At 44.0% G+C, this 12,882-nt stretch overlaps 1 protein-coding gene across 9 annotated transcripts in view; it reads left to right on the forward strand.

Annotated features, from left to right (window-relative positions):
• Positions 1–12,882, forward strand: part of mast4 (microtubule associated serine/threonine kinase family member 4) — an 88,866-nt gene that overhangs the window by 40,822 nt on the left and 35,162 nt on the right. For 7 of the 9 annotated variants that reach the window (XM_076757483.1, XM_076757489.1, XM_076757484.1 and 4 more), the window contains exon 4: positions 1,440–1,471. In XM_076757483.1, the coding sequence (XP_076613598.1) occupies positions 1,440–1,471 (32 nt within the window). Of the gene's footprint in view, positions 1–1,439; positions 1,472–8,243; positions 8,492–10,343; positions 10,425–12,882 lie in introns of those variants that run through there. The other 2 variants (XM_076757493.1, XM_076757495.1) reach the window with 1 other exon arrangement.

Below are 12,882 nucleotides of genomic sequence, written 5' to 3' on the forward strand. Positions count from 1 at the left end.
GAATGGTTTCATTCATATTTGCCTGCAAGGCTGTTAACAACAGCCAGGATTGAACCAGGTGGTATCGATGACCTTGAAAACGACCCCGCAGAGGGTAAACACCTGGGCCTCCCCAACGTTTTTAAGTATCTACAACCAAGTCCAGTTGCCCTTGATTCAGTTCTCCTTGGGTAGTCACTGCAGTAGATTTACCCAATGGCAAGAGCACAAGTTGGCTTTCTAAAATTGTGTCCAGTCAAGCAAAGCCATTAGAATACCAGGTTTAAGAAGAGGCGACTTTCATCTTTTAGAAGCACTACAGAACACAAGTTCAAGGCCCACTCGTTATCCATCCCACCTTATTCTTATTCCATTTGTCTAAACACTTGTGATGAATTGAGGGTCACTCGATAGAAAATCCAATCAGTTCAAGCGTTTTTTATACTGAATCATTCATGCAGGTTATTGCAATTCAGAGTGCCTTACAGGTGAGTGACAAGGGAATAAGGCAGTGCGAATACAAACAGTCTGAAATAGAAATGACAAAAGTGAAATGGTGCAACAAATACGATAGATTAAAAAAGAACAATAATAAATAGATAAACAATAAGTAATTGCCACAAAGCGTTCTTATCAAAAACCAGGTTCAAGAACAGCTAAAAGGCTCGGACCTGAGGCGCCGTCTTTTGCGATTACACAATGATTATCGCTAATAAGATACTCGGATCTCTAACCTGGTGTGGATTCACTCAGCATAGTCACACCTTTCGGTAACTGTTCTCAGTGGTGACCCTTTGGATCAAGATCTTCTGAAGACCAACAGGGCTCTGGGTCCTGAAGACCCAAAATTAGACAAAGTCACTCTTTGTTTGTGAGATTGAAGACCTTATCCTCATTGAGTCAAAGTTGGTTAGTGGCTGCGCAGACTTTGTGATATTGCAGCGTTTGCTGGCAGTATTATCCTTCAAGTAACCAGCCTGTGAGAAACCATAATCCCAGACGAAATCAATGAGGCCATTGTTGGTGCTTTCTCTGGTCTATTAAACCCTGAACCTCATGTAACTCTGCCTTCTACAGTAAGCAACACATATACAGCATTGTCCTTAATTACATACATTAAATGAATGTAAACATGCACACAAGCAGAACGGGGAAAAAAAATCAAGAATTAACATCCAAAATCCAGTTTGTTCTGAGTCGACAGTAAATAGATGACAGGAAATGGGTTTGGGAGAGCGCCGTACTTTCATGGCCTTCATGTTCAGTCCAGCTGTTGAGTGATTTAAATGAAGAGCTTTAAATCCAGATGCTGTCTTTAAACTTCTTGTCAGTTGTCTTGGATGGGATGTAACAGCTCCACACCTGCTCAGTGTTCTCCGTCCATATGGTGGCTGTTTGTGAGGGTGGAAAACCGCTGCTGAAGTTTTGTACTTATTACTCTTTTCTCTTTTCGTTTACAGAAAGAGCTGAGTCTTCCGAGAAGAGGCAGTTTGTAAGTACCCAGATATGTTACCATATCTCTATATCTGCTGTGAACTGAGTGTTTGACAGAAATACCATGTAATAAATCCGTGGCAGCGACTGATTACGTTCTCAAATAAGCAAAAATACTGTTTGCATCAAAGTTCATGAGTGAAGTTACAAGTTCTTGCTTTTTAAACATTCAATCTGCACACTGGTAAAAAAAGTGATTAAACACTCGTCACAGCATCAGCAAACGAGCTGTAAATTCACCTACAGCTTCATTTCAGATAGTGTTCATACAGTGTTTTAAATTCATGATCCCTTTCTTCCTCCTGGAGATTGAATATCATGGAAAATAACAACATAAATAACAGTCCGATTGACTAATATTGCTTTGATGGCCACAGCCTCACCTCTCACAAGCGTACAGTCCTCTTCGGTAAGAGCCAGCTTCTGTACGTTCAAGCAAACGGAGCTTCTCTCTTTGAATTGTGCGTTCTGTAATCTGAACATGAAAGCTGCTTTTTCCTTTAATTACTGATTGCCACCTGTCGTGAGTTGGAGGTTCCTTGTCAAGCTGGTTCTGTGTTTTTTGGCAGCAGTGTGTGCGGTGAATACGTATTTTTACCGTGTCTCATTTCCTGGAAGAAAAGAGGGTTTGTGGCAGATATTTCTCTTTAAAATGTACCTGAACTGGACATGAACAGGATGTTTCTCTGCTGTTTACCTGGAGGGGATCTGAAAAAAATCTACATTTTCCAACCAAACCCCCTCCACAGATTTGCATTTTCAACTTTGTGTTCTGTAGAAAATGTTTTCCCACACTCCTCTCTTCTTGCACAGTGACAAACTGTCCGTCAGATGTCTGTTCAGTCGGTTATTACAGATGATACTTCACTGTTTCGGCGGCAGAGACGCGGCTTTTAGGCCACATAAAAGCATAACGGACCTCCCGGACATTGATTTTGGTTTAGTTTGGTGGTGCAGGAGAAAGATTTAGCCGTGACACCTTGCTGCTCTCGCTGGCACCTCACCAGAGGGGGCACCTATACTGTAATAGAGGTGAGCCATTACCAACAGGCTGCGGAGAGATCACCAACAGCACAGGTTTATATTTAGAGTGCTGGAGCCTCTGGGGACCTTGGTAACCATAGTAATAGTGTTTGGATATGTTGATTTAACTGCTTCAGGTTCATCATAAGTGCGGCTAATTACACAGATAATATGGTTAAATTAGATTCATTTGTTATCTTGCAAATGTGCATCATGTCAGCATGTCCTGTGCTTTGTAAGATAAATGTATTTACCTGTCTTGGTTGGTGTTATCGCTGTAATCTCTGACAGTCTGTGCTTGATTTCAGTCAGTTTCCGGGTAAAATGTTGTGACAGATGCAGGGGCTGAGTAGGAAGTTGCTCACGTGTAAACTAACACTGTTAATGATGCATAATATGGGACTGCCGGAGTCCAAATCTACTTATGTTCTCCTCATGGTCAGAAAAAGTGCATCTTGATTGCTGTGTCAGTGCTGGTTGAGTGTTTGTTGAGATCTCACAGAGGTTTTCCTGTGACACAGAGCCATCTACTGAACATTTGATGCCATTAACATGCAGGCTGGTGTCTACATGCCAGTTAATTACCAAGATTAGCTTTTTCCACAAACTCTTTACGTATTGGCAGGACATTTGTTATTGTAATTCCCTTTCCGTGGCCACGCGAGTGATGGATTGTACCTGTTTAGATTATGTCATGTGTGGAGTTGTTTTCAACATGAGTCACTCCAGTTCAGCGATTACCGGAACCTATTTATAAGCTGACCTAAATAACTGGGAGTCTTTTCCTGGGTCCAATTAAATATCTGAAAATCAATCATTTGTACGTGTTGGCACCCCAAGGTGCGCTCATGGGATTTGTCGAGCATTACGTTGGATCCTATTCCCGTTTCTCACCATCAGCACAAAAGCACAGCCTGTTGCAGGTTGGGAAGGACCAAAGCTGTTGTGCTGCCCGGCTACATCAGCTGCTCCGCCGTGCAACAGGATATCAAAGAGGAATTGTTGACTGTAGATTCTGTTACGTGGTCTTTATATGGTGATATTTAATTCAACAGATGTTCTCAACCATGTTTCACGAGCTTGATCACTGCAGATGAAGCTGCTGTCAGAGGTTGGCTATTTACTGAGGTTTCCTAACAGTAGTTTACAGTTACAGCCCTCCTGGAGGTTTTTTTATTCACAGTATTTTCAGATCTGAGGTCTGGCACACATGCTGTGACTGTATTGATCAGCTAATGAACAATGACTAGTCCGACTGTCAGTGTGATGGCAGGAAATATGAACCCAAGCTCCTGCGTGCTGCTTTGCTGTTGAAAGTTACCCGACTCATCAGCAGAATCCTTCTCTGCCTTCTTGAATACCTGCCTCTCCTGCAGCACCTGCTCACCTAACACCTCACTTTCCATGACGGGGAAGATCCGTTGAAGCCCAACGTGGTTAAAGCTCTGCAGTGATAATGTCCAGTGACAATGATTCCCAGGTTTAATTTGAAAAAGTTAAGGGTTTATTTCATCCAAAGCAGAGTTGGTGGTGATTGGTGGAACAGTGGAAAGACAAACTAAGAAGGTTTTGGTGTGTTTTTTTTGTTTCTGTCGAATTTGAAGAAAGTGTGTTTTACAATGGTAAAATTACGCTTTCTGTGAATGGAGTCTGGTTGCTTCGACGAGGCCGATGTAGCGGCTGTTTCTGGTTAAGCAAAAAGGATCTTACTGTTTGGCAAAAAGATATATCTCTGTTGGGATCCCTTCCATAATGTTTTCAGACACTTTGAGTAACAATCTGAGCCTGTCAGCGACAAAAACAAACACTTTCAGTGGACGTACACTGTTGGCGTCGGCTGCAGCGTTCTCACTCGTTACTGGTCCATTCGCAGAAATTGTTTGTCCCAATTAGTCACTTTGAAACAAAAACATGAGGAATAGTTTCAACATTCTTCTTCATTCTTCCAACACATCGAAATCCTCCAGGACACACGGTCCAACACCAATTTAATCAGAACGAGAAACTCTGGTTTAACTTGTGGTGGAGTTTCCTGATTTTGAGTTTAGCAACAGGCTTACGAGATATTTGGGATTTCTTTTGTAAAAACTGGTGCACATAAGGTTTTATAAATCAGGCGTTGGCACATTTTCACATTTCAACGTGTTGTTAGCAAATAGCAAAAAGCTGTGATGAAGAACCAAACAGCACAGAGACAATGTTAGCGACTAGCTGGTGAAGCGACTTATAGAGCCAGATATTTCCCTCAGGAGGTGGTAGAAACCAAAACAGAGCTAAAAGGAGAGGGAGCGTTGACTTACGCTCATCAACATGTCTTCAACTGAATGCTAACGTTGCTTCATACCAGTGTCATGTTTGCAGCTTGTTGCACCACTTAATGCAGGTTTAATGGAACCACTGGTGTGTTTCAGTCGTTCTGTCGCTTTGTGCAGGATTGGCGTGTCGTTGTGGAGGTGGAGTGTAACTGATAATAAACAGAGAGGAGCATTTGACCGCTTTAATGAGAATGCTTTGTTCTACCATACAAAAACACTGGATGCTAATATGCTGAGTGTTATGTGAGTGTGGCCTCAATTAAACAACACGCTCGCTCACAAGAAGTTAGACGAAATTGCCCTCATGGAGAAGCTTTAGACAAGAGCTGTGGCGTTAATTAAGAGGTGTAAATAAGTTGGATATGTAATACTAGTTCCACACCGAAGGAGAAGCAGAGGACAGTGTTTGGCTGAGTGTGAACGAACTGCTTTCTGAACCACTTTCTGTGTAGCTAAAACGCAGCCAGCATGCAGCTGCAGAGACTGATGGATCCGCTGCAGCTGCATGGAGGGCGAACTGATTTCAGCTGAATTCAAGCTGAACAATAGCAGCTCCTCTGCACACTGTGCTGTGCGTCAGTGAAAGTTTTTCTCACGGCAGGGACTGTAGCAGTCGTACATTATGATGAAAACCCTGGTGAGTCACCTGCCTTCGCCAAAAACCACAAACTTAACAGCACCAAAAAAATAAATCACGCTGACAGATGAATGAATTCAGTCCATCTTTTTTCTGTTTTAAAAATGTGGACACAAATGATGCATATCTCTGAGTGCACGCTCAACATCTGCACGGCGCACAGCTGACGTTATTATGATTTATTTAATGTCTTTCGTACACTTTAATAATTTATATCGAACGTCGCTCATGAACGGGCTCCTCACGGTGAGATGAGGTGTGTAGTGAACTGGAGTAGATTGTGTGGTCAGTTGTCCTTAATACTCTGATGTTGGAAAGAGAGACTTTTTTACTTATTTATTTATGCAATGAGATGGTCACTGAAGGTATTATTGTTTTATAGAGTGTCTCATGCTTCAGTGGAGAGAGGGATGACAGTCTGAACTCGTTTCCTAGAAAGACAAAAACCACATTGAGACCATTTTAAACAGCCAATATTAAAGGAGTAGTTTGACTATTTGGGGAAATATGCTTTCTGTACAGTAAATATGAAACTACAGTCAGGAAAAGATTGGTTAGCTTAGCATAAGGGCAGGGAAAAGGTGGCAAAGCCGAGCTTGGCTCTCTCCAAAGGTGTGACTGCACCTGGCCAAGAAGTAGTCCAGCACATAAAACCACAATGTGACGATTTAACATGAAAAAACTCCCTCTAACATGTTAATCAGGGAGCTTTAGAGGTGCCGGTAGGAGGATTTTGGTACGTTTAGACAGAGCCAGACTTGCTGTTTCCAGTATTTGTGCTAAGCTAACTAGCTGCTGGCTGTAGCTTAATATTTAATGCACAGATATCAGAGTGATATAGATCTCATCTAACTGCATCCGCCCCAAAATGTCAAACTACTCCTTTAAAGAAGAGACAGTAATTTAAAGCATGGGACCAAAAATAAATGAGTCTGCTCTCAAATATCCCTCTAGCTCCTCACCATCATAAAACGATGGAAATGTGGCGCGTGATGTGACTGAAAACCACACAGCATGCTTACAGAGGAGTGAAAAATCTTCCACTGCTTGTTTATAGTGTTAATGGCAGTCGGATTTAAAGATTTTTGAAGGCGTTTCAGAGGATTTTAGTTTACGAGAGCTGGGACGAGGATAGAAGCGGGTGTGAAGGGTCCTGTGTGGAGCGCTGCCTGTTCTTTTCCTTACAAGTTGAATACAAAAGACTTAGCTCGTCTCAGTCTGCCTACCAAGTTTATGTTAACGTTGACAAGCTGCCTAAAATCACGCTGACTTGGATTGCATTTATGCAGATCTGTGTATGTGCATTAGTGGCTCACCATAGACGTCCAGCTAATGTGATACTGCTGTTTGCTCTGCGGATGTGTGTTTGCATTTATACCAAATGACTCTTTTTGAATGCTCCTCACTCCACTGCGTTTTCCAGGACACATGGTAGGGCAGAGGGCATTGCCCCAGCTCCCCGAAAATACTGTTGTTATGTCTCATTGACTTTCAGAGGGAGGAAGGAGTCTTCTGCAACCCACAGGGTTCAGCACCTTTTACTGACAGGAAGTCATGGGTCAGAGGTTTCAGTTTCTGCCAAACACAGCCTCCATACCCTGCATGATTTAACAAGGCTTGCTCGGATTGTCTTTCATTCTCCGACATTCAAATATAAAAGTCAGCTGGAGCCTCACTGCAAGCTGCAAGTCTTAACATTTCAAGACAGGCGAGTTTGTAGCCGACCTATTCTAGATACAACTCTGCATCTTCTTATGCTCCAGTTCCTGCCTCTACTACTCTGTGGTTAATGCAGTATTCGGTGTCATCTGCAGTGGCTGTTTTCCCCCAAACATGCTCATAGTAATGAAGAATTCATCAGTCCGCTGGATGAGTGAGTGAGGCAGCAGCTGAGTGCTGTCTGTCTGGTCTCCCGTCGTTCCAGGTCCAACAAAAGCATCATGCAGCACTTGGCTGTTGCGGTTCCTGAAGCTGACTCATTGCAAGCACATTTCTGGCAGTGTAATTTTTTACAGCGCGTTGTCAAATTGTCTGAATAAGCCCCCTCTTTTGTCATGCAGGAGTTCATCCTCGGACAATTTCCTGCCAGTGAGTCACTGATTCATTTTGACTTATTGGGATCTTGATGGTAACGGAGCGTCCGTGATAATAAGTGTGGATAAAATGCATCATGGCTGATTTTCCTCGTGATAAGCAGGAGCCTCCGGGGGCTTATTTTAAACCCCTGCAGGGGCTCGGACACTCTGGTGCAACGTCATGCTTTTATCACTTTGGGTTTCAGCTTTTAACTCACACCCGACACTCCTATGCATCAACACAAACACTCATTCATGCCTCTATTTGCCTGCGAGCTGAGATCCTTTGAACAGATTCCACTGCATTGTGCAGTTTTTAGCTCTTTTCTCTGTTTTTTTATTGCATGGAAAGCACTTGATTCCAGGTGTGTCTTGCTGCACTGACTGATGTGGACTGGCACGTCGTGGTGCATTATGTTCGCCTTTCGAAGATGACATCATCCCCGTGGTCGTGGTGACATTGCATCCCATCAGGCGCGCCTTGTGTTAGCATCTGTCAAGGTGACTGCGTGTTAGAGGAGCAGACGAAATGTAGATTTAATTCATTGCATTCATTTCTGCTGTGTAGCAAGTCACCAGCTGGTGGGGGAATTGTGGGGGGTGGGGGTGGGGGGGCAGGGAAGGAGCAGGGGGCGTGTATTAGGGGAGGGAAGAAGGGGTATTGTCCTGCCTCCGTGCCCTCCGCAGGCGACTGAGGATCTCATTTGACAGCTTCAAGGTGGAACGTGGAAAGACCAAAACAAGGACTGAGGCCCCCCTTTTTTACCCCCTCCCTTTTTGCTGGGGAAGAGAAAACCAATCCGTCTCATCGCACCGTGGTGGCTGGGTCTGGCTCTTTGTCAGTGCAGGGGGGGCGGGAGGCAGGCCGGCAGCGTGAATGCATATCATGACCACAATAGAGCAAACGAGCACAGTTCAGCCATGAAAGCCCAGCGGGAGAGGCTGAGGATTCCAGGGCTGACGCTAGAGTGAGTATTTTCCTCCGTTATCCTCCTGGGGTGGCAGCTCCTCCGCAGTGTGTAGCTTCATCCGTCTGTGTGTCATATTTGTTGCTGTCTTCCACTGTTGCTTTAAGCTGTGTGCAGCGTTAGCATTAGCAGCAGCATCTGCAGCAGGAAGTCTAATGTCAAATCCTTAACAGCGAGGCGACAGCCGCTGACTTGTGGTTGTTTGTCTGTGTGTGTGCGTGTGTGTGTGTGTTTTCATGCACGTGTGTGCGATAGAACGGGGAACGTGTCACGCAAAGGAGTGCCGCAACTGCACAACATGCTTTATTCGCTGGCGTGACACACGTTCACTCGCTCGGTGCACATGCAGGAAACACACACATGCTCATAACACACCTACAGCGAGAGTCGTTCCAGTGTTTGCTGGATGTGATCAATAAGGTTAAAAGCAGCGAATCACTGAAGGCTGTGTGTTTACATGGCAGGTTTCCCCTCTGCTCAAAGCCACAGTCATCTGTGTGACTTCATACATTTTTGTTATTTGGGTCAACAAGGTATTTGTCATGGTTCCCTCCATTTGAGGGTTTTAATCCTGCAGCTGAGAGCGCGTAATTGGACCGATGAGTGACTGTTGAGTTTGCTTTAAAACCATTATTTCTATGCAGATTTTAGGACAGCACTCCAAAAAATGAAGTCGTTAATAGATCGTTGTGTTCATTTACAAACTAGAGATCAAGAGGTATAATTCCTCTGTATCCTACTTAGTGGATACTGAGGACTGCTGTGTTATCGAACATTTAAAACGACCCCTCTTGAGTGAACGGTACACACTGATTATAGTTTATACACGTCTGTTTTTCAAATTATCAACAAATCCATGAAAAGACCAAAACTGGTGATGTGTTGGTCCGTCTCTGGGCGCTTTCTGACTTCCCGAGCCCATTCGTTCCTACTGAAGACATAAATCTTTTAAAAATGGGTCACAAATATATAGTTTCACTTTTATGGAGGGCTCAGGAATTCGCTCAGAACAGCTGGCCGCTGCAGTTTTTAGCAAAAGTTCCTCCGACCAGACGAAATGGTACATTTGTCTGGGACTATTTTCATCAGTGGATTAATACACATTTGGTGTTCTAGTGAGTATTTACTGCTGCAGGACGGTGCATGTGATATTGACTCAAAATGACCTGCAGTGTTCATGTCACTGAAGGAACATCACTCACTTTAACAGTGTGGCTCACTGATGTGTTTTTGGGCAACAGTGGAGCTCTGTGCTACAAAACACTGAGTTGCATCAGGCTGCACAGACAATACTCGTTCATGGGATGAATTCAGTGTTTGGTTTTTTCATGGTCTGTTCAAAAACAGCCAGACTTCTCCTTTAAAAGCTGTCTTTTGGACTGCCACTGCAGTAAAAGTTGCTCACCTCTATATGACCTAATGCTCTGCAGTACCACCGTTCAGATCCGTGACGTCACGCAGGCAAAGCAGAAGTCTGAACAGGGAGACGCTATTTCTAACCTCATCGCAAGAAATCAGTGAAGAACGTGAAATTAGGTTAATGTGTAACTCCCTTTATAATCTGTAGCTTTTCAGCCAGTGTGCTTGTTTGTCTTTGATTCCCGTCTGAGCTGAAACGACATCCCCAGCGTCAAACAAACGCTGCAGAACCAGACAAATTCCTCGGGAACCTGCTCTATAAACACGATTCTGGTTCATCTGACAGGGATCGTTACTCTTCATGATGCTGCTGTCTTCATCTGGGCACGTGTCAGAGCTGTGTGGGGGTGTACTGGGTGGGTGGGTGGGTGGGGGGGTTCTGTCCTGTGTGTGATAAAAGACAACTATTCACTACACTCCATTTAACTTGCAGCCTCACTCCCCGAAGCTTGAGCCCCACTCCCACTAGCCCCTGCAGTCCGTGCAGCCCGCTGCACGCCTTTCATTTTTGGAGGTAAGCGAGAGCTCTTTAACCACGGCTGTTTTGTTTTGGAAAGCCTGTTAGTGGATGTTTGAGTCTTGTCTTCATGCATCACAAGGCTGGCACCGGGTATTCAGCTCGCCCTCCTCAAATCATCTGACATTGAAAGAGGAGGACACAGTGCTTATATAATGTTGATGGTGTCACCCCTTCCCCCATCTTGCCCCTCTCTGTTCCGAGGTTTATGCTCCTCTTTCATGTGCTAAGTAGGATTTGTGGCATTTGCAATACATCAAAGCGAAGAATGGTCCCAATCTGTCTGAATCCCGTCTGGATTGATTCATTTAGGAATGAAGACTATTGAAAATGGGGAAAGCTTAGATTCCTCGTTATTGGTTTCCTCTCCAAGCTCATTGCTTGTTTGTGATCAGTATTTAAGAGTCTGTGTGCTGGTGGGGCGAACATCAAGAGTTTTATCTCTGAGAAGATTATTTCTTCAGAGGTTAATGTGAATCAGTGATTCAGTCCTCTCCTCGTTTGGAGTTTCACTTTCAAATAGGTCATTAAGCCTGGACCGTATTTTGCTCTCTAAGTGACTAATAGGTACAAAAAGTTTTTGGATTGATCCAGTAGATCACATCAGCTGGCAGCTGCAAAACAGGCTGCAGTGGCTGTGACGCCCTTGAGGGCGACTGTGCCTGTCAGTGACCGTCAGCTGAGAGTGTTTTTGCCACCGACAGGCTCAGATTGTTATTCTAAGTGTCTGTCAACATTATGGAAAGGATCCCCGCAGAGATGGATGTTTTTGTGAAAGAGGAAAATCCCGTTTGTTTAACCAGAAACAGCCGCTCTCCTCAAAGCCACCAAACTCCATTGACAAAAAGAGCGATTTTACCGCGCAGATCATCGTTTCATTTAAACCCAACAGAAACGAAGTAAAACTCACGGGTTCGTCTTTCCTTTGTTCAACAATCGCCAGCTCTGGTTTGGTTGATTCAACTCGACTGACTTATATCTGAAAATATTCTGGCTGTACGCGCTGTTTTCCTTCGCTGCCTCTCTGATGTTTGTCCTTCCTGGTTGGTTGGACAGAGGAGGCCAAGAGAAGACAGGAAGTCTCTACCGTTGGGTATATTTAAAGGTGGATTTCTTCACTCTTACTGTCTTGATCATATTAAAATGTTGTGTTCTACCTTCATGGTTAGCTTCAGTTTTCCTCTGCAGCAGCTTCTCTTAAACACAGTCCAGATAGGACTCAGTTGTTTAAGCCTTAAAGAAAAAACCTGACTTTTCACTGCGTGATAAATGTCTGTATACTTCACTAACAAAAAGAGTGTCAGTCTATGGTTTCTCTCAGGCTTTGTTGGCTTCTTTTGACTCAGATTTTTCCAATAGTTGGAACCAAACTTTGATATTTTTTTTTTTTTCCACTTCATTCAAAACTCTCAATTTTGAAGAATTTTCTGCATCAATGAATAGAATGAAACACCCACCTATGTCACCTCCGATCTCCTCTTGTTCTGCTCAGCTTTCATAGAAAGTCAAGGGGAGCAGGCATTTAAGTGAGTCAGCTCCACACAAGAGCGCACTGTTTTTTATTTTTCTGACAATTTCAGTTTTTTTTTTTTATTCCGCCGTGTGCCAACGCTCTGAATACAGCGACTCACTTTGATGCTGCAGCGCCGTGTGTCATGACCCCAGATGAGGCCCAATTCACATGTTCAAAGAATGATGCTGTAACCTGTAACTTGAATTCACAGAGGCCACATTGTGCTGCATCTACAGGACCATTAGACAGCAGCACCAACCTAATCTGCACATGACAGACAGGATGTTCGATTAAGAAGTTGGTGGCAAAGTTAGTGTGACATTGCAGTATTTTAACATCCCAGGTGTTAAAATCATGTGAGCCTTGATGTTCACAGGTGAACCTGAAACCGCTGAGGCTGTGTTTTTCTGTCCTGATCCAACTCTGTTGCAGAGAATGCATTATAGTGTTTAATGCTTGTACATAAGGGTTATAGATTATGCATGGATTTTGTTTTACTCTAGAAGGTCTAGCTTTAGTAAGACCTTCAAGCCAGGAAGGGAGCCAGCCTAAGTGGTGGTGAGATGTGAAATATGACCTAAGGAGATCAGTTAGAGCAAGAGATCCATCAGTTTGAGGGTTTATCAGACGTCAGAGCTCTGCACAGCAGTGCACACTGTTGAAAAATCACTGTTCACCCTTCAAAATAATCTGCGCTTGCATGTCTCTGCTGATTGGCCAGCATGGGATCTTGCAGGATGATGTCACGTTGTGTCAAAAGTTGAGCCAGGATCAACTTTTTTTTTTTTTTTTTGCTCGATGCTGCTGCGTCTCCTCCCCGGAGTCCTCTGCATCAGCAGCTCTGCAGCGTTGACAGACTGAACTCGTTCGGATGATGAGCAGGTTGAGTTCTTTCACGCGGGGCTGAAGTCGGGTCTTAATGCAGCTTTAAATGGCACCGAC

This window comes from Chaetodon auriga, chromosome 19, assembly GCF_051107435.1.
Source record: "Chaetodon auriga isolate fChaAug3 chromosome 19, fChaAug3.hap1, whole genome shotgun sequence".
Taxonomy (NCBI): domain Eukaryota; kingdom Metazoa; phylum Chordata; class Actinopteri; order Chaetodontiformes; family Chaetodontidae; genus Chaetodon; species Chaetodon auriga.